At 39.8% G+C, this 26408-nt stretch overlaps 1 protein-coding gene across 3 annotated transcripts; it reads left to right on the top strand.

The window, feature by feature from the left end:
- The first annotated feature begins 4696 nt into the window (after window positions 1-4696).
- On the top strand, window positions 4697-24796 carry eps8l2 (EPS8 like 2). Of its 3 annotated transcripts, none has more exons than XM_041039129.1 (21): window positions 4697-4953; window positions 8926-8976; window positions 9415-9461; window positions 14265-14329; window positions 15788-15949; window positions 16356-16505; window positions 17709-17788; window positions 17939-18048; window positions 18165-18235; window positions 18345-18471; window positions 19684-19772; window positions 19876-19950; window positions 20680-20828; window positions 20920-21088; window positions 21174-21208; window positions 21296-21401; window positions 21687-21806; window positions 22896-22965; window positions 23098-23269; window positions 23446-23578; window positions 24313-24796. In XM_041039129.1, the coding sequence occupies exons 2-21, from the start codon at window positions 8942-8944 to the stop codon at window positions 24388-24390; spliced, it is 2043 nt and encodes a 680-aa protein (XP_040895063.1). In that variant the 5' UTR covers window positions 4697-4953; window positions 8926-8941; the 3' UTR covers window positions 24391-24796. The 3 variants fall into 3 exon arrangements, with proteins under 3 accessions (XP_040895063.1, XP_040895062.1, XP_040895061.1); XM_041039128.1 differs by having other exon boundaries at window positions 4697-4943; XM_041039127.1 differs by lacking the exons at window positions 4697-4953; window positions 8926-8976 and having other exon boundaries at window positions 9353-9461.
- Window positions 24797-26408: the final 1612 nt, after the last annotated feature.

Consider the following 26408-nt stretch of genomic DNA (forward strand, 5'->3'; position numbering starts at 1 on the left):
ATAATAAATGATGAAGTCACCATTTGAAAATATGAAATGCTAATACATGACAAATTGTGTCCTGAAAATTTTGGGCTTTATTTTAGCATACAGTTTAGAGCACATTGTTTTATTGCAACATCATGTCATAGCCACCTACCATGCGATCTGTGTTTCAGCTGTCATCCATTATTTAAAGCTGCACTGACTGATTTTGTGAGCTCTTGGGGGGCAGGTGAACAAGTTAGGCAAAAAAAATAAAATCTATATACTACCACCTCAAAAAGTTGACCTGTTGCATTGCAAGACCAACATTTTACAAAACATGTCTCCTCCAACTCCACCACATTGGAACACATTCTGTCTTTAGTTGCTAAATACATCATACTCACCACTTAGCGTGATTGCTAACTTTGCCATTTGGAGCTGGACAAGCAGCGACAAGCAGCTGATTTTTGCCAAAAACAGCTGCGTGCTACTGCTGCTCCTGGAAACAGGGTGAATTAGAATGTGGTAGTTTTCAGGCAAAAAAACCCAAACAAACAAAGATCCAAAGACTTTGTGGAGTTGTGAAAGGACAAAAAGGGAGATTTTACTGCTTTTTTAAAAACATCTATTCCACATTGCATCAGGTCTTATTCAAAGGCCACTACACAGATTTGTCAAATATAGAACACAGATTATACCAGACAAGCCAAAAATGCTTGTGTGAAAACACAAAAAAATGAAATTTTTTTTTTTCTTTTTACATTTAGACCACAAAACTGACTCCTGCCAGCCAATCAAAACTGACATAATGACCAACTGAGAAAGTAATTCAGTCTATACCTGCAGTCTGTAACAGGATATTCATACAGTTCTCCCATTACTTAACTGAGCTTTTGGTCTGTAGTTCATCTTTCAGCCAGCAGAGAAAAGATGTTCAGCTTTTTGGTTTAAAGTGAACAAGCAACGTTGATGTTCTGTTAGGTTTGCAGTTCCTCCATCTCCTCTCTGGTGAGAGAAAAGTCACATTTTGAAGCACAATTGACTTTTGTTATTTGCTACCACCTCAGCATAAATACCTGTACCTCTGATATAGCATTTTAAAGATTAAAAAAAAAAGTACAAACCACCATCCCAGTTTCCACATACGATTCATGTACACTTAACTGCATCATTATACATAATTGTTAACCATGGTTGTATAGGTTGATTAATGCATTTTTTAAATCTTCTGGGAAGCCATTACTTAGAGTGTACAACACACATGCACAGTAAATTTGGAGAAGTGCCACAAAAATAAACATTTATTTTTATCATATTCCAAACATATAAAAGTCAAACAGTAACAGAGCCTTATCGATGTAGCTGCTGCTACATGTACTCATAGCTAAATACCCAGTTACAGCTCATTTCTAACCTACACAAGAAATAACAAATATGTAGCAGTTAATAAAACAAATTAGTAGCTAAAGGACTTTACTTCTTAAATGGAGAGACATACTTAATTCAGACTTTCCAGTAGCTTTCAAATTTGTCCTGACTGAGTCTTACACATCAGCAACGTTTTCACGCAAAAACAATTTTTACATCAGGATTTCTTTCTCATTGTTTGTCTTTTATTTTTTAAAGTACTACATGAAGGCGTCATGGAGATCTATGGGTAGAAACTGGAATATAATATTATCCTAAATATCCTATATTTAACTTCATTCGACCATAGTTACCTGAAACTAAGAATCGTTGTGTCTTTGTTAGCTTAAAATGAGTCCATCATATTTACTAACGGGTCCTGTTCACCGTGACCCACCATTTTGCACCGCCATATTTCTACAGTAGCCCATCATGGACAAACCAAACACTGGCTTTAGTTTAGAGAGGCCCTTTCGCGTGTGGTGTTTACGTTACCTGAAGGCCACCGTAGGTTTTCCGACACGCTAGAAAAAGGAGAGGCGAGGGGAGGGGTATTAAGTTGGTTGCAATCTCATCGTTAGATGCCACTAAATCCTCCACACTGGTCCTTCAAACTAAAAAGCTGTTCTACTCTTTGCAAAATAGCCAAAAGTAATATAAATTATAGAACTGACGATCTTCCATAATAATTCTTAGTGCTTTGACTACAATAATATTTGTTAAAAAGGGAACACAATAGATTCAACAATAGTAGAGAAAAAAAGTAGAAAAAAAAACTTTAAAGACAGTCGTCTTCCATCTTCTCTGATCCTGTGTGCCTGGACCATGTCTGCAGAGTACCCTGATGGAGAGTCAGGGTGATATTTTGACTTATAATCATCTGTATGGTCCGGACTTTGAACACTGTTGTCCGACTCACCAGGTTAGTTACCCTTTCAATAGTTTTTACCATATCTATTTTATATAAAACTTCACTGGTCATGATGGATGAAGAAGCTTTTCTTGATTCTTCCCAAACAACCTTTTTTTTTTGACATGGTCACCTGTCAGAATACATGATAGACAGGATGGTAAATTAAAATATCTTATGGCAAACATAGATGACATTATTATCACATGAAGAGACTGGCCTACCTTTCAGGCTCCATTTATCTTGATTGACAAGATATGTTGAGGTAATTAGCATCTCATGGGTATGTCTTGAAAGACCTGACTGCACTGAGCTTTCTTTTTATTCATGCTTTTGTTCGTGAATGAAGGAAGCCCTGATTCCCTTTAAGACTCATCTGAATTATTGATGTGGGTGGCATTCATTCAAGTGATACTCTATACCTTGTACAATGTCGTCACATCACATCACAATTTTCCTCCCAAGATAGATTCAAAGATAATCCAATCTCTCATTCTGAAAGGGTGGATATTGTGCATTCAAGTGGCCAAAATACATTCACAAATCTGTGTGAATGAAGAATGAATGAAAAAAACGGTCAGACCTAACCATCCATTTGTATGCAAGACTTAATTTTTGGACAGCTTTAGATTGTTTCACAAAAGCTGTTTGTGCTTGTTAAGGTGTAGCTTAATGTAATAATACATTTTATGTGCTTTTCTTTGTGTCTTTCAGTATCTATTCGTGAAGAAGCCTTCTCTTCATCATCATTTTGTATGTCACAGCTGCAGTACATTACAATAATGTTTTTGAGACTGAATATCTGTAAATTAAAGCCTGTTTATTTGGTTATTTTGTATGACAGAGTGTGTATGATACTTAAAATGTAGGGATATCTGTTGGAAGAGTGATTTGTTTAGCTTGAAAAGTGACAGATCTCCCTATATATATATATTTCTTTTTACATGTGTTTACATTTAACATAAATTTCATATATTCATATTTTCTCCAGTAGAGGGCAGAATTGTCTTGATAAAGTTTTGAATAGAGACAACTGTGGTTTTAGTATTCAAAAGATTTTGCCATTGAAATAAAGGATGTTTCAGATATATTTTTGTACGAATTTATATCTCAGTAATTCAAGTCAAATTGAATGTGTTCACTTGTGTGTATTTGTGCATGTCACCTTCCAGTACTTCTATTCTAACATACCACAAATTCTAACCTGACACTGACTCAAATGGCACCTATAAAAATCAAGAATTACTGTTTTAGTTTGGCTCCTTGTACACTTTTGATCACATTTGAACACTGATCCTCAGCATTTCATTCATTCTGGGGAGAGCAGTTTTTCAGTGTTGGCAACTATTCGTCTTTCCTGCCTGGCATCCCTAAAACAGGTGATTTCTCAGCACTGACAGTTTAAGTTAATGATCAAACCCAATGATAGCGTTTCCAAAGTAACCGGTTTCAATACAAATCACATCTCAGAGAGTCTGTGCTTGAGCAACAGCCGAGTACACAAACACCTGTGCTTTTCACCCACTGCAGGTCAACCATGGTGTGTGTACAAATATTTATATATTCCCCTTATAATAATACATTTTGATATTTGTTAAAACATGGTTATTCTAGCGGTTGTTTTTACTGTATTGATATACACAAAGAAGTACAACTGCATTATTTTCTTGATTTTCTTTGCAGGGACAGCACATTTCAGTTGGACAAAGAGTGGTCATTCTTAGCAGCCAGTGACACTGAAACCTGGGCAGTGTTCCACACTGTTGCTCCTCTTTCATTCACCCTCTTGAATCCAACTAGTTTAGACCAGTCAGTACTTTGCTGCACAAAGTGAAACCTGTGGAAAGGAAAGTATCCAACAACTCAAGCGCTGTGATATAAGATGTATTTAGATCTATGCATTTGTAATTGTTTTTGTAAATCATAAACAGTGTTTCTGAAATTTCTATCATATATATACATTTGTAAATGTGGTAGCAAGCAAAAATAATTTCTGCAAATTATGTGTGTAAAAAAAGGAAAACGAATAAAATGCCACTGGCTGTGGTTGTAGCTGGCCAAAAATCATGTCTATACTATGGCCATAGCTTTAAGTATACAGTATACCGCAGCTTTATTGAAGGGGTGATAGCCAAAAAGATTGGGACACACTGCCAGACAGTATCTCAAGAGTTACAGCACCTCGTATATTAAATATCAGAGACTGGTGATTTGATGTTAGAAAGGTGTTTTTTGTTTTTCCAAATCAGGCTGTTTAAGTTTGGCTTGCTGTTGTTTTATACACTGCTGGGTAGTGAGTTGCATCACTGGCACTCATCCAAACTCTCACCACGAAAACTCGCACCAACCGGCCCGCCCTGCGTAAAGTGTCTATGCAGCTCCTCCCCTCCCAGATTGAGTTACCTACAGAGTCACCTATCACTCACCTGCTCCCGCGTTACCTCCTCAGGGAACGGCAACAGACGTCTGCGCTCGGCGTTGGACAGTTTACAGTTTTGGAAACCAGCGGTTGTACCTCACAACAAAAGGTCACGAATATCGATAATATCCAGAGGAGTTTATTTGTTGATCGGCCGCAGGCTGTGAACGCAGGCTGATGCTTCAGGAGCTGTCTCGCCCACGTTTGTCACCTTGAGCATCCCGTCCGGAAAACACCACTGTGAGTTCCTGTGAGGACTAAAAGACGCTTTCTTTTTCTTCCTTCCTTTCTTTCTTTCTTTCTTTCACATTGCTAGAAAAAAAAACGTCACCAGTATCTCCACAGTGAACACAAACTTACATAAACATGTCAAGTCTTACCACATGATCCGCTCAGTTCCGGAGCTTTCGATTCTATCACATGATCTTCTTCAGCAGAAGAAGTTGTCTCCTTGCTGTTCAACTTTCCATGACTTCTCATTCTTTTTGGTTAAAAAATTGAGATTGATTTCACTTATTTGTTCATAGTGATGATAATTTATCATTTATATTTTATTATAATTATGTCTTGTTACTGTGTTAATATGTGCAGGAAATGACTGAGTAGATTAGTTGTTAACATAATTATCAATGTTTTGTGATCAAAACTGCAGATTTGAGGTGATTATGGATCATTTATTGATTCAATCCTTTTGTAATTGTACAGTAATTAATGTGGAGTAATTCACACAACACGTTTTGGTGTTTGTTAATCACAGAGTAAGGTGAATGTTGCTACCATACATTTATATCTGATGTCACCCACAACCTCAATTACAGGATTCAGCTCTGTGGTAAGAGGAATGTGCTTTCACTTGGGTTCAGTAGGTTTAGGGATAACCTCATGACATGCTACACATAGCAACTAAAGGGGAAACACTGACTGCTAATTTGAGAATCACAGATGATTATCTCACAGTCTTTTAGAAGGGTTTTGTCTTAGGACAGTGTTGTTGTCAGTGGGAGCATCAAATCAATGTTATGTGAACAAAAAGGGATCATGTTTGTGAAATCTGACCCGATTTTGTCTTGTGCTGGTTCTCTGCGCCCTGATTCAGAGAATGTGCTCTCCACACTTCACCTGTATACCCAGAATAAACCTGTAACATCATCTCCAGCTATCATAACAGTGTAATATGATTCAGCCAGATGGCTGGATGGCTCCAAATACATAAAATCTGATAACTGTAATCTCTTACAAAATGCTTACTTAGGAGCATGGAGCAAAGTGCATGCTTCTCATATCAGAGCAAGCACATTTTTTTTCTGATACATTACCTAAGCAGTCAATATTGTCTAATTTTATAGTAGTGCAATATCAAAGAGCGTTGATACTGCAATTCGATTGATGTAACCTCATGTTAACAGTCTCTGTTTCGTGAAATGTCATAATCAAGTTAAAGTTAGGAAAAAAACGAATTGCTTAGATCATGGCACACTTTGATTATTTAGCTGAACTCGTCTAAAAAGAAATGAATCCTCATACGAGAGACTGCTAATGAGCATATGCTGCAAATACTTTGCCATTAATGACCTTGTCAGTAGTGATTTATGTCTTCAGCATACCTCACTGTTTTCTTAAATCTTTTGTTGAAGCTTCAGGTGTGTTATTGGGTGTGTGTTGTAGGCTAGACATGTTACTGTAAATATTCATTGTACTAGAGCTGGTATCTGGTGGTGCTGCTTTATACTGACAGACTGAGCTATCATGCTGTGGCATTAGTTGCATTTCAAACTTAAGCTACTATAAATTTGTTGTTGTTATGTTTTCTTCTCACATTAATTTATCATTTATACTGTTTGTTAATACAGTTACAACAATACAATACAATAATGTTGCTGTCATTGTCTTTTGTGCACTGAGACATTTTTATGTGGTGAGATGCTAAATAAATCTTGACTTTTCATGCCAAACAGCACGTGACAGCCTCTGAGCAAAAACTCTAACTGCAGAATCCTGTGTTCATTGTTTACGGTTAGTGTTTCGGAAAAGTTGAAGGTGGCATAATTATTAATCTGATACACTATTTGTCAGAATAGAATATCCACTTTGTAGTAACAATATAGAATATTTGACAGACAAGCTGTTGTGATACAGAAATATTGGTTAGTGTTCAAACAGTGCCGGAGTTTATGAGGATTTCAGGGCTGCTTGTGCGTTAGATGGCCATGTGACAAGTTTTACAACAAAATTGGATTTAAGACATGGAAAAAAAAAAAAACAACACAGAGCACATGACTGATACCTTAAACTTAAAATAGAAGACTGTATATGGATGAACTATGCCAGGACTTGAGATAAAATGAAATGTTGTCACAGAAGCAGCACAAATAAGGCAACACTTGTTGAACCTCATTCCACTTAGTATGAAAATCAAAACAGACAGATGTTATCAGCAATTTTGAAAACGAGGCCAGCTTTTATAAGTTATCCTAAGTCGAGGGTCCTTTTTGTGTGTGTAATTATTGTTCTAATACCCTTTAATTACCTCTGAATAAGGATAAGGCGTTGTTGTTATTGAACAATAAGCACCTTAGGCTGAGTGGAGGAGAGGTGTGCAGAGGGCCTCCTGCCACGAGGGTGACAACACATGACACCCAGCCTGTTCTGCTCCGGCCTCACCTCCCTCCTGAAACCTGGCGACGGGCCAGAACCCAGAACAATGGTGTGCAGAGAAGATGACCAGAGAGCGATAAGGACAGAAAGAGGAAGTCTATCTTTTGTGTAGAGTTGCTAAAGTAAATGCGACTAGTTTTCTTTCCTCATTTGCATTTCTCAGTAGGATTTTGTTGCAGTACTCTTCGATCAGGGGGCATGGAATTACATGAGGCTCTAGCTGAATAAAAACATACTTTATCATGCATTAACTTTGGCTCAGGTTGTGAAAGCTATCGATGTGATTTGCCCTCTCTTTGTTTCAGAAGTTCTGAGGAGATTATCTGTTGAGAGTGATTATGTTTATGATCTGTGGTGAGATAAGCTTGAGTGACCGCCCCTGTAACCTATAACTGTCATACAGTATTTATCAGTATTTACCTTGTGCATGTGTAGGGTACTGCTGATCGTTACATAAAAGGAGTTTTAAACTTCAGAGAGAAGATAAGACCTGTGTTGAAGAAGTGGATGTATTATAGTTTGGTTAGAGATGGATACTGAAATGTTCATATTTGTTGCTGTTAGCACACCCAGTGCGGCCAAGTGACACATGGTCAGTATCTTACAGATTAGATTGTTCTTGACAAGCACTTAACATGCTTACTGGAGACATAGGATCCTAACCTCTCACCACCAATTAATAATACAAACTGAAGCAGTTGCCAGAGTCTAAAAGTCACATAAGGTAAAGGGTGATCATTATATTCAGTGTTATATACAATTCACTTAGCCATTAACTGAGCAGCATTTATCAAAGGTTGTAATTAATGCAGTGATAAAATCCATGAAAGGATTTAAAAGGAAAAAAAAGCTGGGCCCACTCTGTTGTGTAACATCTCGTTAGGGTCCACAGTTAAGTGTGTGTTGTAGGTCTGATATATGTTACATAATCTTGTCAGTACATGCCTTGACAGACAAGTTGAAGTCTCCAGGCTCAGAGGGAAAGGTGTGGGAGAGTTTAATTCTCTCATTTCCGGCTCCCATTAATCTCACAGATTTATAGATTATACTTGTCGTCCTTTGAGGCCATGCTAATTATCAAATAGTTAGCATGGCTGGATGCAAAACCCAACCAAATTAAATAATTGCAGCTATGCAAATATAGTAATCCACAGAGTGGATCTAATTACACAGTGCATATCAGCCTGCTGTCTTCCATTGTCCCAGATCAGTCCCCTGACTACCAGCAGTACAGGCCCAACACCTGGCTCTCCATGGTGGAAGAACGAGTTGTTTAACAGACTACACCTCAACTTTGCCTACTATATCTACAAGCTTGTTAAGGTGTTTCTTGCTTTTTGAGTTTATAAAATATGGTCTGTGGATCAGAGCTAACCCAAGTGGAATGAAGGAGAAAAATAAAAGTTAGTTGATGCAGCAGGCATTTGAAAGGTCTACTAGGGTAAATAATGTATGCTTGTTTGGGTGGAAAATACCTCCTCCACCAGCCACTTCCCTCTCTCTGTGTCTCACTACCACCTACTCTCTTTCTTTCTCTGATCCTTATCCTCCCTGTTTTTTTCTTTAGGTGGATGCCTTAAATCATGAGTGCCCTGGGACCTCAGTCGAGGCAAGCCAAGTGAGTGTTGCACACATTCCTGCTTCCCCTTACATATTTACCTTTCTCTGACTTAGATAACCACATTATGCTGAGGTACTGTCACACAGGCACAAGAGAATCACTAATCCAGTATGTGGAAGGTGGTGTGGGTCAGGGACCTCAGGCACAGAGCGGCTCTGTTGAGAGTTGTTTGCTTTGCCTGGGTTCCAGGCTCCAGCCTCCCTCCATGCCCCCACCTTCCTCCCTCTCTCTCCCTTCTCCACTCGCTCCCTGGCTGGTCCATATGCTCAGAATCTCAGGCTAATCTCATCCAGTGCTGGCCAGTCTGTTCCCCATACATATCTCTGTGTGACAGTGTGGGAGATTCAGAGGGTTTGTGACACTGACATTCAGAGGTGCAGGGGGGAAGATGAAGAGCGCACAGCGTAACCATGTCTCCTCTTCTTGCCATTGCAGTGGAGTGGCCAGATCGGACAGCAAGATCAGCGCCAAGGCCCTCTACGGTAAGTGACTGCATGGAGGTGTGTAGAGGAGTTGGATTGTTTTTGCCAGGAGGAGTATTTATATTGCTGGCCTGTTTTCAGGACTGTGCCTTAACATGCCCTTATTTCTGTAGCATGAGTCACTACTGACTGTTTATGGCTTACAGCTTATAATTAAGGAGATTGTACACTCTTACATGCCAAGGCATAGTTTTATGAAAATGTGCACCGTAAAATGTTGTTAATGAGCTACACTCTTGCACTGGGTGACATGTTCCATCATGTAGAACAAGGACACTAGTTTATTTTGAGTTGGTTCCACATACACTGTCCTGTCTCCATTTATTCCTGTTTGAGTAATGTTTGATAAACAATACAGAGCCCAGCTTTTTTTTTAGCAAAGTACTTTCCTTTTTTTAAAATGAGACTGTGTATTTGTGACCGACTTTAAAAATGTTATGGGTAAAACAGTATATAATCCCCTCGTTATCCTCTGACACCTTTTTAAACTGTCTATAGCCAAGCTGTGAAGCTCAGCATTGTAATTGACTCAAATCACAACAATATTCAATTTGCTATGCAAATGACTTTGTCAGGCTCTCACTCTGGAGCATGTTGCTGCAGCTCCACAGCCTCACTGAACTGTCACAGTGTTCCTCCTAGAACACACTCACACACACTGAGTGATAAGAGGGGGCCAAGGTCCTGCTGAGGGGCACCATCATGCTCAGCCTGCTGAGACCTCTCTTAGAAATTGAGGGACTTGGGAGGGAGGCCGGGGTCCTGAAGTGAATAAAGTAAAGTGAGTTTCCAACTCTGTGCCAGGCCTTTTGAGTGTGTCTCCACTTTGTAGTAACATTCTCTTGTGTGCAGACGTACATTTGTGTTGTCTGACTTGCAGCCATTTTGTGCATATTTTGAAGTGAAGGATGTGCTTGTGTTACTGTGAAACTCAGAAATACAGTTATAATATGCTCTGACCTTTTATTTTAGATGTTGCATGCTTGTGTCAGGGCGTGTATATGTGACAGAAATATGCTATGTTACATTAGCTGGAAGTGCAGGGTGTGCCTGTTTTTAATGTGTGGTTGGAACAGGGTGGGGATGCCCATGTCTTGCAGGTGAATAAAAGACGCATTGAGAAGTGGAAAGAGGCGGACTCTGCCTCTCTCTCACCTCTGGTCCTCCCCTCTCTGCCTCAGACATTAGCTCACTGGTCCCTTCCAGCACCTCCTTCCACACTACCAACATAGAGAATCACTGTATAGCACCTGCACTGAGGTATGACAAGACAACCTGCTTTCATGCATGGCTGCAATGTTCCAATTTTAGAATCAAACGACAGAGGATGGTATTGTAGGGATGCAAGATGTTCCCAAACTATCTGACTGTGCACCTCGTTGTCTGTGAAACATTTTTTGTGCCTTAAGGCATCCAAATATCCACAGGATGCACCCACTCTTGTGATCTCTGTGAAATATCCTACTGTATGTGTGATGAGACAGCGCTGTTTCATTGGCTCGTTCCATCTTGCATGGCAGATGGTCACCGCTACCTTCTCACTGCAGGATGACCACAGCATGCCTGTGTTCCTGAACTGGAGAGGCAGGACAGTGGATAGTATTTTGCACCATCCATAACAGCAGCAGACAGACATTTGGATAGATATGGGTCTGTGGCTTTCTCCTTGCTGAATAAACATATAGAAGAACAACAGCAGCTCAATCTGCCATATGCAAAACTCTCTGTCATTCACACAGTGCAGGGCAGCAAACAAGTGATGCAAATGATATACAGTCCTCCCACCTGATCTGTTATCAGGAGCTTTAGGGTACAGCAGAGAGATGCCACATCAGACTCATCATCCCAGGACTTCAGACCATCAAACAGCTTTCTTGAGTCTCTCAGATGGTTTGTGCTTGACTAGCATGTCTCTGTCAGGTAAAATGTGTTTGTACTGGGCTGAAATGATTGTACAAACTTCCATCTCTTCCTGCTGCACTGTTTGGCTTCAGCTTTTGTGCGTATGTATAAAACTTAGTTGAATTTCCATAACAGAGTACCTTAAGTGTAATTCCTTTCAATCAGCGCGATTCTTGTAGTTTTACTCTTGCTCTTTGTGTTTCATTTGGACTGATTTGTCATTAGTGGCTGTATTTTGAAAAGCTAACAGTATGTCTTTGGCTTGTTACTGCTCACGACCTGTATTCGTTCAGCACTAGTTTGAGAGGACGACACTGTGCTTAATCAGGTTGTGAGGTTTGTTGATGTGATAGTTTCTGGCGACATATGGCCAAATCTTTGTTGACATAGCAGGACACTTCCATATCCAAAGGGTGCCTTGTGGTCAGAGCGAAAAAAAAAAAAAGGAGAAAAAATGGGTTTTGATCTTGTGCCAACACAATGGCTTACTGTCAGGGTTATCAGTGATTGGACTCATTCAGTGTTTTGATCTTGCGACATGGGATTTTATTCTCTTTATTAATCAAACAAAAAATTTTAAAAGCAAAGTTCATTGTGTTTAAAGAGCAGTTGTTAGGGAGGTCAGACTGTCTGATTGAGCTGAGCCATGTATTGGCTTGAGAGCGATGTTTATCACTGGTCATTGACTCTGGAGAGTCCTGAGGATCTGCCCATCTGCCTGCTAAGTGGCTCTTATTGCAAGCTGTCACAGCTCTGTGAATTGATTGGCATAAATGTCAGTCATTAATAAGACATGGGGAAAGCTCAACTTTCAGAACGACACCTGACACTTCACCGGGGAGGAACCAAGCAGGAAGGAATCAGCAGTGAGGGAAAGGCAGGAACAGGAAAGACAAATGCTTGCGTCATTTGGACAGTGAGGGCGGTTGAATGGATATAAAGTAATCTCCTTTGAAAATCTTTTTTGGAGTGCTGCAAAAGATGAATCAGTCAGAGCACTATGAAGCACATTAACATCACAGTGAACCATTAATAAGAGGATATCAAATACTGGAAATAATGGAATGTACTGTAGAGCTTTGACACACATTTTGTTCAAACACCAGAGCTTTTGTGTCATATTCACTATAAAGCACATAAAGCAAAATGTGTCTCAATGTCTGTATGCTTAAAAAACTGGAGCTGTAGTCTGTATGGCATCAAAATGTTGACTCTGTTGGGTGGGGGACAGAAAGAGACTTGATATGAGATCTGGCAGTGGAGTTGATAGGAACATGCTCTCATTTAACCGTAATTGTTACCTGCAGACTATTCACTTGGTAAATAGGTCGATGAGCACACTGGGCCCAGCCAACAGCACATTCACTGTGGTGAACAATGGTGCTGTGAGTGTCTGGATGTGGAGACTGAAATTCCAAACTTTAAATGGGTCACTGCATTTTCATTGGTCTAAATCAGATTGTTGATATCATGTACAGGTTTTGAAAAATCGCAGTAGGTGTTTGATTCTTTTTTTTTTCAGTCATCCTCAAACTTTAACACTGGTGTCTATTTTGTGGCTTAGTGTGATTGATGCCACACTAGCAATGTGGCTCTAGGGATGGCTGGTCAGTGTGTCTGTCAGTCAGCTGCCCCAGCACTTGGTCCTGACTGCAATGTCTTAACAGGTAGAGCATGGATTACCATGAAGTTTTATAGAGAGTCATGTTCCATATAGAACAATTCCTAATGACTAAACCTCTGACTTCCTGTCTTGGACTGGTTGGAAGTGTTGACAAAACATAACTGTCAACATGTCACTTCCTGTTTCCAGGAATCTGACCTGCCTCACCACCATACAGGTTTCAGGTGGCCTGACTGTGTTTCAAGTTGACTTTACCACATTTTTACCTACTAGAAGGTTACATGTCTCAAATCACAACACTGTGCCACAGATGAATGAGCGCAGTGCTCATGAGAAGTAGCATCACTGATTTTTAACCCCATAGGAAATCTGTGCCTTGGACTGGTGCCCTGAATGCAACCAGCTTTGATGCCAGCGTGGCCAACACACTGTAAAGTGGCACAGGGCAAATCAAGTCACACAGACTCTTTGATATGATATTTAATAATTAACTTTACAGATAGGACTATGTCATTTCACTTGCCCTCTGGCAGGACACTTCTGGACATAAAATTACTCTAAAAGATTGAATAGAGTACAGTTTGACCTCTGTTTCATTTCTTGCACAGAGAAGCTCCTGTAGCTTTTACCGCGCTGTGGAATGTGTTGTAAAATACACAATCGACTGTGTGCAGAAGTTTGGAATTTGGAAGTTTCGGATTTTGACATCCACTTGGAACCATTATCCTGTTGTAGAAACCAGCCTCTTTTCACTTTAAGTTCTTTGACTGACTGCAAAATATTTGCGTCCAGAGTTTCCTGATATTTAGTGGAATCCATTCTTCCCTCTATCTGTGCAATGTTTCCTGTGCTACTGGCCGCTAAAAAAAATCCAAAGGAGATTATTTCCACCCCCATGGTTAACAGTTGGTGGTTGGTTGGTATTTTTTAAGTTCATGAAAAGGAAGAAAATGCTCATGTTATAATATCTGTTTGCTGTTGAGATTGTACTTACTTGCATACAACTGTAAGTGGAAGCCTAACAGTACAGTTGACAGTGAGGTTGTCATCCCATAAAAAAGAAAAAAGAAAAAAATGTTGTCACTTCCTTATTGCCCTGCATGTCTTCAGCTCACACATTAGTGTTTCAGCATTTCATTTCACCTGTTCATTGTGCTGAAATGTTCAACATGTGGACTTGGGGTCAGTGTTACTGCTGCTGTGTAGAAGGGTATACAGTAAAATAACACGCAGGACTTGGTTTCTCACTTTTAGTATCTTTATTTTCTTATCAACAGAACAGAGGAAGAAATACTCCAACTCCAACTTTATCATGCATGAGACGTCGCAGTATCATGTTGAGGTAAGACTTTCTCTGTTTCTGTCTCTCTGAAGAATTAAACGTTTTATAATTTAGACAGTTTCTGTTTTATTTTTTTTTTTAGGAATAAAGAAAAATATGTAGAAAAATGGAAAGGTTGGCAAAAGGTTTGAAAGTCACTGCATGTTATTAGACGGTATTATACTTGAGGCTGGGAGGTAAATGGATCACTGAGAGAGACTTTAACACACTTATTTAAGTGAGTAGACATTTAAGTACTTATTAAAGGGAAATAAAAAGATAATGTTTTAGAGTTGTTGTTTTTTTGTTTTGTTTTTTTTCTCAAACTCACCATGATTGATCATAGACATTTCACAGTTTCCTCTGCATTCCACTGTGTATTAACATTTTTCTTTAGCTGTCCACCTGCCAGGTGACTGGGGAGATAAATAAAGGCACCGGAGAGAAAATAAAATAAATAAAAATAGGATAGATTATGTATTTTTAAATGTGTACAAAAATGTCTCCAGTTTGAATCCACCTTTTTTCCATGTCATCCTGTCACATTTTACTGTCAACAATATAACATGATGCAAAAAACAACTTAAAAAGGAAAGAAAATCTTATACTCAAGGTCCACAAATGGATGGATTTATAATTTAGAAAAAGTCAGTGAGCCTCATATGAAAACCACAATAAATGCAAAGCACTAAAGTGTGTCACTATTTGGTATCTTGATAACATCTCATTTACAAAAGCAATCAGGCCTCTGACCAACAGTAATGAGGATGTGATGTTGGGAAGACTGAATGAGAGACGTGCCTCAAGTCAGTGGTGTTGAACTATGTTCCACATCCGTGCAGATAGGATTTTCCCCAAATGCCTCCCCATTATCACATGTGGGCAGGTAATCACAGATAACAGCTGTGCTGTCAGCAGCCCCATACAGAGTCATATCTAGCAATACTAAAACAGGGCAGTAATTTAAGATGCTGTCAGGTGTCAGGAAATGAAAATGAAAAATGTTGCATCAAACATGGCTTAATGACAATATAGTCATATTAACAGTTATGGTTAAAGGAACACTTTGACCCTTTGGCAAATATTCATATTTGTTTTTTGCCAAGAGTGAGATGGAAAGAGCGATAACACTGTCATGTCTAAATGTTAGCCTAGCTTAGTAAAAAGACTGTAAACTGGGGGAAACAGCTAGCCTGGCTCTGTTCAAAGGAAACAAAATCTGACACCATAAATACCTGTAAAACTCCCTAATTAACACTTTACAGTCTCTATGCTAACTTCCTGTTGGCTTCAGATTGAACACAAAAAAGTTCCCAAAATGTTGCACTATTACTTTACTACAGCCAGTAAATAAATAATGTATATTTCAAATTACAGCCAACAACTTTCCAAAGTAAAACTGTCCTACTGAAGATACAGACATTGTTTTTAATTCACTCCACGATCCCTCATTAACCGATGATCTTTTTTTCTCCTCAGCACCTCTCTACGTTCATTATGGATAAGACAGAGTCCATTGCCACAGTGGACGATGCCATTAAGAAACTGGTCCTTCTGGATTCAAAGGACAAAATATGGACGCAGGAGATGCTCCTCCAGGTCACAGACAAGGCGGTCAGGCTGCTGGACTGTGACACACAGGTAACAGCTTCACACCTTCCACACATCATGTATATTAAGGTGCAATAAACGTCACGTTTACAGAATGCTTATAAATTGTTTTCAGGAAGCCTACATTACAAAGTGAGTGTGTCGAGTTTATTAAATGTGGGTATTTGCCAGGCAGGGAGGATCTAATGAAAGATGCCATGAAATTGCATTATGGGACATGTAGGATCCAGTGTTTTAGGAGCTCTGTCTCCAACTTTTACAAATAATACAAAAGTGCCTTTCAGGTTTTTTCTAAATGCAGTACAATTAAACAAAATAAGGGACGCATGTTATATGAATAGCTTTTTACATCTATTAAAGGCACCCAAAAGAACGAAACAGAACATTTTCTGAACATTTCTTTCCCTTTAACCAATCTCCTGTTGTTCTCCCACAGGAAGAGTTGGAGAACTTTCCTCTCTCCACCATCCACATGTCTCAGACAGTGCTGAATCAGACACGTTACCCCTCTGTGCTGCTGCTCGTGTGTCAGGACAAGGAGCAGCACAGACCTGACATCCACTTCTTCCACTGTGATGAGGTGGAGGTGGGTCTCACTTTGAATCTTACAGTCTTGGCTCAGTTTGAACCCTTTATTGTCCATGCATGATTGGTTTGCTTTGTGTTTCATGTCATTCATAAATCTAACGGGGTACTGTTGGAGCGCTAGGTCAGATTCCAGTGCTGTTAGTGGCCATGTGCTTGTGTATGTCCTCCTACATAGATTTTTTTTGTGTAAGGGGAGATCTACCTCTGAAGTAACTTCAATAAAGACACTACTTCCTTGTAGTTCAGAGTCACTACTAGTAAGTTCAAAGGAAGAGTTTACAAGAAACTGTTGATCATCATCAACATCTGAATATAAGGATCTGAATATAGCAATCTTTGGATTATCACAAATGGCGCACCTTTGTCTTTACTGAAACGATATAATTAAAGTTCATCAAAACTATGATGCCCTTGTCATATGATGTGAAGGAGGAATAGAAAGCTTGGCATGTTCAGAGTCTTTAAAATGTACATTTTGCAACTGAAGCATTTAATTTCATCACCATTGTCTTTTCTAGAGCAAGCATCATACAAACAAACAAATGGACAAACGGGTTTATAGCAAGGTCCCTCTGTTGCCTGTCAGATGTATTTTAAATACATTCTCACTGCGGAATGTAATGTCTAAGTGAAGGATATCACAACAGCAAAAGAGTGCTGTTTATTTTCAGCAGCAGAAAAACATGAATTCTCATTTGATCGTAAACTTTAAATTCAAATGACAAAAGATTAGACACAGGAAAGAAACCAATTTTCAGCATGAATGCTGTACATATTCAGTTAGAATCTAATTAATTTGTCTTTAGTATACAGGATACATAATCGCGGAACAATTTTTCCCCTTCCCTCCTCAAAACAGTCATTCCAGAAATTGTGTGTGTCAATGAACACAAATAGAATAAGCTGCTTAAACTGCACAAAAAGCCCTCTACTTCTGGAGACATTTCAGATCCATGCAGGCTTTAGAGAAGCTAACCCTGTATTTGACTCTGAACTGTGTGAGTCCAAGTCAAGCACAACTTGTCGGTATCCTATCAACAGCACCTTTCCAACACTTGTTCAAAAAATAATTTTTAATAGTGTTTAGCTTTCAGTATTGAATTTGAGATGGCAAAATGGTAGTTGAATGCAGGGAAACTGCATACTGATGTCTGTATTACTGCACATACAATACACACGTGTTTCTCCTTGCTCTCTCCAGGCTGAGATGGTTCATGCGGATATAGACAGTGCCATTGGAGACAACAAGCATGGAAAGAAAATGAGGCTTCAGACTCTGAAGTGAGAACATTGCTGCTGCAGATACACACACGCGCAAATATTCTTGCAGTCAAATACAGACTGAAGGAGGTGACACTGACCTGTAATTAGCAGTTAGCTAACTTGATGTTGGGGTGCTCAAGGTCTCAATGCCTCCTCCTAATTCTCCAGGGTGAACCAGGAGAAAATGAAGCGTCACAGGGAAACCATCCTCCCACCCTCGGCTCCCAAGGGCCCTTCACCTGCTCCTAAGGGACGAGTGGCAGCCACAAACACACAGGGTGAGTGTGCACGTACTGTACTTGCACTCACACGAATGCACTTTTTGCATTTGATTGCATTCATATGTTGCTGTTTTTCTTAATCACAAGCTCTTTGTGTGTGTGTTTGGATGTAGATAGACGAGCCTCCGGACAAAATGACACAGAGTCACATGAAACTCTGGCCCAGCGTATTGAGAAGGATGTGGTGAGTGTTTTCACCCACGACGACACCTGTCATTACATTACACAGCTACTTTCACTGTCTCACAATGCTGTATTTGACGTGCTAAACCCCAGAGTTTGTCCCCCCTCAGCAAATCCTCAACTGTGCCCTGGATGACATAGAAATCTTTGTGGCACGGCTGCAAAAGGCAGCAGAAGCGTTTTCCCAGCTCAACCAGCGCAACAAGAGTAAGAAGAATAAGAAGAAAGGACCAGCAGGTCTGTCTCCCTTTCTTCTGATGTGGTGGCAGGAATGCAGTGACAATATGTTCATATTGCTCACTTTGCCATGTTTGTGTCTCTTTGTGTCCTGTGGCCCGGGACATCCAGTGATGTATGTGTGGTAGTAGAAGCTGGTTTGGGGTTCTGTTCAATAATACAGTACTCATTACTCAGTTGTCATTACCGATGTAATATTATTACTCCTTGTTCACACTAGAGTGCTGATCTGGTGTATTAGTCTCCTGTTACACCCACACATTTGGTGATTCTCATGTATTAATATCATATAATTCTGTCTGAATACATTATTGACGTATTTTTGCTTGACAAACTCAAAATATTGGCAGAACCCAAAGAAGGTAAACTTGACTTTCATTTTGCATGGAGGCTAGAATGGGATGTAGATGTTTACAGGGAATGACACCAAAAGTGTTGTCTTTTTCACATTGTGTGTAATAATATTACTGTAGCTGAGTAATGTTTTACCACCCAGCACTGGCAGTGCTGTGATGTAGTGCAGTGAAACATACATGTAACACACACTTGACTTGGTCAGGGGATAAAACGCATGCAGTAAAACAATCTAAAGTAGCAGAAGTGTGTATTGTCACTGGCTACACAGACAGATGTGCTGAAAATGATGTATTCTCGATCCAGAGAATCAGTTTCTCAATTTGGGGTCAGAATCCCATGTGCAGACACTTGTTAGGCAAACAATTTGTAAGACTGATGTATTGATTGGCATGTTTGACAAGTGTTTCTAATTCAAAAACAAAACTAGTTGGTATGAGAAATGTCATGCCTTTTACAGTATGTAATACCCCTAAATATACAATTTAAATCAAGGTCATACTGAAATTGACATTACATAACTCTCTGAGTTTTGGGGTCATGACAACTTTGGGACCTTCTGGGTCACAGGTTGAGAAACCTTGATGTAGCACATTCTTTCTTGGGCTTTTACTTTCTGGCCAAGGTGAACTTTTCATCTTGTAAAGCTGTTTATTAACTAACCATGCTTGTGTTGCTAACCTTTGTTTCACTGGAGACGTAAGCCTTGAGCCATAGTAGAGACAAAAAAATAACTAGGGTTATGACTCTGAACCTTGGCCAGAAAGTGAAACCTGTGAATTGTCTGTAATGTTTCTGAATTGCAGGCTGGTAACTCAGGAGTCTGTGTGTGGCTATTGTTTCTCTGGTTGTTTACAGAGGGCATGCTGACCCTCCGAGCAAAGCCCCCCTCTGAAGCAGAGTTCATTGATAGCCTGCAGAAACTGAAGCTGGCCTTGAACCTCTTGGTGAGATATCACAGCTCCTAACCTCCCTCGTTCATCACCTTCATCAGCTTCCCCTCTCTTCATCACCTTCTCACTGTGTGTCTGTCACTGCGCCCCCCTGCAGGCCAAACTGAAGAAACACATACAGAATCCAAGTGCGTCTGAGCTGGTTCATTTCCTCTTTGGCCCTCTGGAGCTGGTAAGAGTGAAAAATCCTGTTTCATGAGTGTTTGATGTCAAACAGGTTCATAGGCTGTCTCAGAGGAGAAGCCATCATCCTGAACATCATCAGTGTTTACTGAGAATCAGAACAGTTTAATATTTGATGTGTTGCTACCAGACATTCTTATTGTTGTTTTTATTTTTTCTGGCACCACATTCACTGCTGCTCTGCTAAACTCTCACCAGACTGGAGTGACGTGGCTTTCAGCCCTGACACAGGTGCAGCTGCACTTACATAACGTTGGTTTCCTAAGCTGCAGTGTGCAGCCACACCTTCGATACTGCTGGTTAGAAGCACAGAGCAGTGATTAGGCCCTGCATTGATATGGTGCTGTAACCTCTGGACATGTTGGATTTGATAAGGTCGAGATAAAGCTTGAGCAGTAAAATAAAGTGTCTGCCAAAGTGTCGTTGGACTGAACAGCAGAAATATATTATTCAGTTTTTTGTTTACTTCAGTCAGTACCAGTGCTGGGTATTGGCCCTCAGAACTTTTTGAGTACCAAAATGTTTCTGTGGCATCAAACACCAAAAACTGTCAACTACAGAAATTGACATTAGAGGCTTGTGTATTCTTCAAACCAAGGGGAAAAAGCTGTACACAGCTGTACGTAATGAATTTACAGGGGAAAAAAATACATGTTTTATATGGTTAAAGCCTCTCTTTTGTGTTTTCACATCAGTATGCTTGTTAATGGGTCCACAGGTGCTGCAGAGCTGTGGGAGCCCTGAACTGGCACGTTCAGTCATCTCTCCTCACCTTTCCAAAGATGCTGTTGACTTCCTGCGGGGACACCTCATCCCCAAAGAGATGACCATCTTTGAGCTTCTGGGGGATGGCTGGACCAAACCCAGGTACATGTACACTGCTGCTGGCTCAGTCTCCATGGATGTGCAGCTTAAAGATCACTTTTTGATGATCCCTTTACTCCTTCTGCTCCTACAGAGCAGAGTGGCCCAGGGATCAGTGTGCTCCTCCCTATTACCCAAAGTTCCGTAACGGCTGGGAGCCGCCGGCAGAGCTCTTCAGAACAGCCCCATGGGAAACAGAGGGGCCCACAGGGCCTCTGGGCCCCGGGCCCACCAGCCCTGATTACAGGAAACATTCAGAGGACGTAAGGGTTATATGTCTGCCTGTAAATGCACTGATCATTACAGATCGTAATACTTGAATACAATACAATTTCTTTGTTTTTTCAGTTTTATGGAACTCATTCCTCAAGCTCATCTAATGGGTGAGTAATGATGTCCTTCACACACTTTCTCATCTCCTTCACAGAAAATAAAAACATGTCAAACTGTCATAAAATGTGTCTTAACAGGTCTTACAACGGGAAGCCCCACACGCGCAAATATGCCAAAATTCTCTACCACTTTGTTGCGCGGAATGCCAACGAGCTGTCAGTGCTGCAGGATGAAATCCTCGAGGTAATCAATTATTTCTTATTTTCTCGCACTTCATGTAAAGTTTTCAATTTGAACCAAACACAGATGTACATATATCAAATGCTATACCCTCTCTATTCCTCAGCATTAAACATGTCCGTTTTGCTATATGTGATTGCGTCTGGTGTAATCAAATTGTAAACTGTAAAACTGAACAAATAGCCAGTGCTAAAGCATGAATGGTCACTGAAAGGCAGTGAAGCAATTTCCACAGAATCCAGGTCAAGCTTTTGTGTTACATAAGACAATGTGAAATGTTTGTCACAGGTGATAGAAGATGACAAACAGTGGTGGAAACTACGGAATCGAAGCGGCCAGGCCGGCTACGTCCCATTTAACATCCTGGATGTTGTGAAGGTAGAGGATCCAGAGGGCATCTTCAACCAGGTGACCTGAAGTGCATATTGTTTATCTGCAGTGTATTAACATGATGTTCTTTGATAACAACCCATAAAACTTCATCAAGGTCCATTAGGGTGTGTCTCTGCATGAGTCCTTAAAGGACAAATTCACTTTTTTTCTGACAATATTGTTAAAAACACAGCCATCTGTATCACATTTTGCATTTCTGAGTATATGTTGTAGCTGTGTTGTGTATTTCTAGCATTCCCTCAGACAGATGACAGAAAACATTGTAGACTCATTTTATCAGCAGTTTGTGTGTTGACAGGAGACTCAGTAGATGAAAATGACATGCAGCCAAATTTTGTGGACATTTTATGTTTTGAATAGATGCTTCTTGTTTTTTTACCTTGTGCACACCATATGTGTCTATGACTTTCACTAACTTCACATGCAGTTATTATCCTTATCTCAGCTGCATGAACTCAGGACTGAATTCTGGGAAATGTAGGCAATCACTAACTAAAGTAGAAGGAAATTAGATGGGTCAAGGTTTCTTTCTCACTTCTAATGGATAAATTTATTGCTGAGCAGGAACTGTTGGTTAAAAGTACAAAAGATGATTTCTGCGCTCAGACAGAGCAAAACATTTGCTATAGTGTGTAGGGATCATGATATAGAGATTTTCTCAAAATACATAAATAATCAGATGAATAAAAACATACATTAATCATAAATAATATATATTTTATAGCATACATAGTTTTTATTTCTTCACGTTATCACGGTAGAATTGTATCATCTGAACATCTCCTAGAACAGTGCAACTTTGTGCACAAACTCTTGTTGTGACCCTGCATTGTGCAGCAACACGTTTACACCCTCTGTTAAAGCCTGACTTTAGAGCCACACACTTCATGCATTTATGCTGTGTGCAGGTTCACCAACGCCCTGCAGCAGCTATTGCATGCAGCTGCTCTTCCTAATGTGAAATACTTTCACACACATATTTTGCTTTTGGCTCCAGGGCAAAAATGTATCAGCCAGAATTAGATAAAAGACAAACCTGTTTTTGCAATAACACAAGCTACGGTTTCTCATGAACTTTGTTTGTTTCTGTCTGTTTGTGTGCAGCAAGGCTACAGGACGTCACCTCCTCTGAGCCCTGGGAACAGTTTCAACATGGGTAGACCCCAAGACAAAAGTGAGTGAACATAAGAAAGTAACCAGTGTCAGATTTATAAATTACAGATGTTTGTTGTTGTTGTTTTAATTAGCTTTTACATGTAGTTGGGCTTGTTCTGACGTGTGCTGGCGTCCTGTTTCTGTGCCACAGTGATGGATGAGGTCAAGAATGAGTTATTGAAGACGATCACTGCTAACAAAAGCCAGCTGCCTGCCAGGAAGTTCCGTGTGGAGCGATCATTGGGCAGCCAAGTGCCACTCACCTTTGACTCAAACCCAGAGCAGGTGACCACGTGGCTCAACTCAAAAGGTTTCTCAAAACCGTAAGTCAAACCCATCCAGCAAATCAAAATACCTGCCCACAGTTTAAAGAGTAACTTAACTCCCCTTGAGAAAATCAAATCTGAAAAGTTTTTGCTGACCTCAGACACTGTTTAGAAATATAATTAGTAAATTTAAAATGATTTGTACATGAATTGTCTGATTGTCTCATCTGCAGGACGGTTGAATGTTTAGGGATCCTGACTGGAGCCCAACTGTTTTCCCTTAACAAAGAAGAACTGAAGGCAGTGTGTGGAGACGAAGGTGGCCGTGTCTACTGTCAAGTCACTGTCCAGAAAACACAGCTAGAGGTCAGTCACACACCTGCCTCCTCCTGCATGCAAACTCCTTACAAGCCTGTGAACACACTTGATCACAAAAATGTTGAAAGCCTTTGATATATGTGAACGTCTCATCTTGCAGTCTTTATCTGGGCATGTTAGGATGAGTGAATACACACAGGAATATACGGCAAATACTGTGTCAGTGGTCAGGGAGTCACACTCTATGATTAATACAGGTGGAGTCCAAAAAGTGGATGTGTACACACAATTGGGCCAAAACTAACTTAGCAGGATTATTAGTCAATTTAACTCTTCACATGGACGTCATTTGCTATATTTAATATAACAAACAGTTATAAACAGGGCTTAATAAAAAAAAATTAAAGACAAAAAACATGCAATTATAGCAAGTTGTCTAGTATATAGTTATATTTAAAATGTGAGAGGTCTAAAGACAAGAGGCTTCATTTTGTTTGAAGTTTTGGTAGGGAAATGATTAGCTTAGTAAGATCCACATCTTTTAGTCCAAAGAAACTTGAAACCTTTTATTGTACTTAGAAAAAGGTCACTCCTAAACCAATCTGTTGCCATTACTTTTGCACTTCTGTCTAAACAGTGCCGTTTTTTTTTTTTTATCCCAGGCCATGTTTTTTCCTCTGTGTTCTACAACTTGCAACAGAAGAATCAATCAGAAAACAGTATTTTTAAAGAAAAAAGGAGAATTTAATAAAGAGACATATCTTCTTGTATTTCCTTTACAGAAGACCAGTGGAGACTCAGAGCTGCAGGAGATCATGAAGCGGAGACAGGAGAGAATCGACTCTGGCAGCAAAGACTGAACCTGCCGACCAGCATGACCTACCTAGACGCTTCCTCTCACTCACAGCTTTCTAACTGCAGCAGCCTCTTAAATCACTCTGCTGTTAATTATGACCTACAGTAGAACATACAGAAATGTTGTATAAATTTTAATTGTATATTTATTTTGTATCATGCAATGTGTATGTATTCAAGTGTTCTTCATCTAATTATGAGGCTTTTATTTTCATTGTCTCTTTAGATTTTGCCGTTGAAGATGTTTGTGTATGAACAGAGGAACATATGAAATTACAGTGGGTACAAAAAGTATTCAGACCCCCTTAAATTTTTCACTGTTATATTGCAGCCATTTGCTAAAATCATTTAAGTTCATTTTTTTTCCTCATTAATGTACACACAGCACCCCATAATGACAGAGAAACACAAAATTGTTGACATTTTTGTAGATTTATTAAAAAAGAAAAACTGAGATATCACACAGCCATAAGTATTCAGACCCTTTGCTCAGTATTTAGTAGAAGCAGCCTTTTGAGCTAATACAGCCATGAGTCTTTTTGGGAATGATGCAACACGTTTTTCACACCTGGATTTGGGGATCCTCTGCCATTCCTCCTTACAGATCCTCTCCAGTTCTGTCAGGTTGGATGGTGAACATTGGTGGACAGCCATTTTCAGGTCTCTCCAGAGATGCCCAACTGGGTTTAAGTCAGGGCCCCGAGTGGTGGAGAGCTGCAGTGATGGTTGACTTTCTAGAACTTTCTCCCATCTCCCGACTGCGTCTCTGGAGCTCAGCCAAGGCTCTTCTCACCCGAATGGCTTGTTTGGCCGGACGGCCAGCTCTAGGAAGAGTTCTGGTCGTCCCAAACGTCTTCCATTTAAGGATTATGGAGGCCACTGTGCTCTTAGGAACCTTAAGTGCAGCAGAATTTTTTTGTAACCTTGGCCAGATCTGTGTCTTGCCACAATTCTGTCTCTGAGCTCTTCAGGCAGTTCCTTTGACCTCATGATTCTCATTTGCTCTGACATGCACTGTGAGCTGTAAGGTCTTATATAGACAGGTGTGTGGCCTTCCTAATCAAGTCCAATCAGTATAATCAAACACAGCTGGACTTCAATGAAGGTGTAGAACCATCTCAAGGATGATCAGAAGAAATGGACAGCACCTGAGTTAAATATATGAGGGTCACAGCAAAGGGTCTGAATACTTATGGCTGTGTGATATTTCAGTTTTTCTTTTTTAATAAAACTGCAAACATTTCAACAATTTCGTGTTTTTCTGTCAATATGGGGTGCTGTGTGTACATTGATGAGGGGAAAAAATTAACTTAAATGATTTTAGCAAATGGCTGCAATATAACAAAGACTGAAAAATGTAAGGGGGTCTGAATACTTTCCATACCCACTGTATGTACAGTTGGTGTGTGTGGGTGTGTGTGCGAGTGTGTACGCGGGCATGTATATGCACAACATGTATGTAACGTACATATTTGTACCAGCAGAGTAGTCGATCTCTATGCTCATTGTCAATATTGCAGGTGTTTACTAAATGACCTGGTAAATAAGTAAGTCTTAGCTGTTGCGTATCTAAATCTGTGCCAGAATGTGTGACACATCTTCTGATATATAGCCAATTATTTTCATATTTATAGTTATAGAAAATAATAAACCATGCTCTATGATAGTCCTCCTACCAGATATCACAAATACAGTCCTCATCCTGGTTGCTAACTGCGAATAAATAGGAGTTATTAATATAAAGAATCTTGCTGTTTATAATCAGAATTCAGAAATTCTGATGGGCTTGCACCACAGAGAAACTCACAATAATTCTGCATGAAGTCGTTGTCAGTGATGGTGAAATAATGTCATTAATGTGTTGTTTTTTTTTTTGCAGCATGGTATTTTGCTAAGTAAATTTCTCTGACGTGAAAATTAAGGAGTAAATACAGCAGAGTATGTTGCTCTGATCTGAATAATTCAATGAAGATTAACACAAAACATTCAAGGGGGTTGTGAATATTTTGCGACAGTGTTTAAA

Source organism: Toxotes jaculatrix, chromosome 5 (genome assembly GCF_017976425.1).
Source record: "Toxotes jaculatrix isolate fToxJac2 chromosome 5, fToxJac2.pri, whole genome shotgun sequence".
Classification (NCBI taxonomy): Eukaryota; Metazoa; Chordata; class Actinopteri; family Toxotidae; genus Toxotes; species Toxotes jaculatrix.

Excerpts from the sequence above, each read along its gene's own strand:
- eps8l2 (XM_041039127.1), top strand. The coding sequence starts at position 9,368 with ATGAAGAGCGCACAGCGTAACCATGTCTCCTCTTCTTGCCATTGCAGT. Across the intron at positions 15,950-16,355 it reads TGCTGGACTGTGACACACAG|GAAGAGTTGGAGAACTTTCC; the intron begins GTAACAGCTTCA and ends GTTCTCCCACAG. Across the intron at positions 18,236-18,344 it reads AGCGTATTGAGAAGGATGTG|CAAATCCTCAACTGTGCCCT; the intron begins GTGAGTGTTTTC and ends GTCCCCCCTCAG.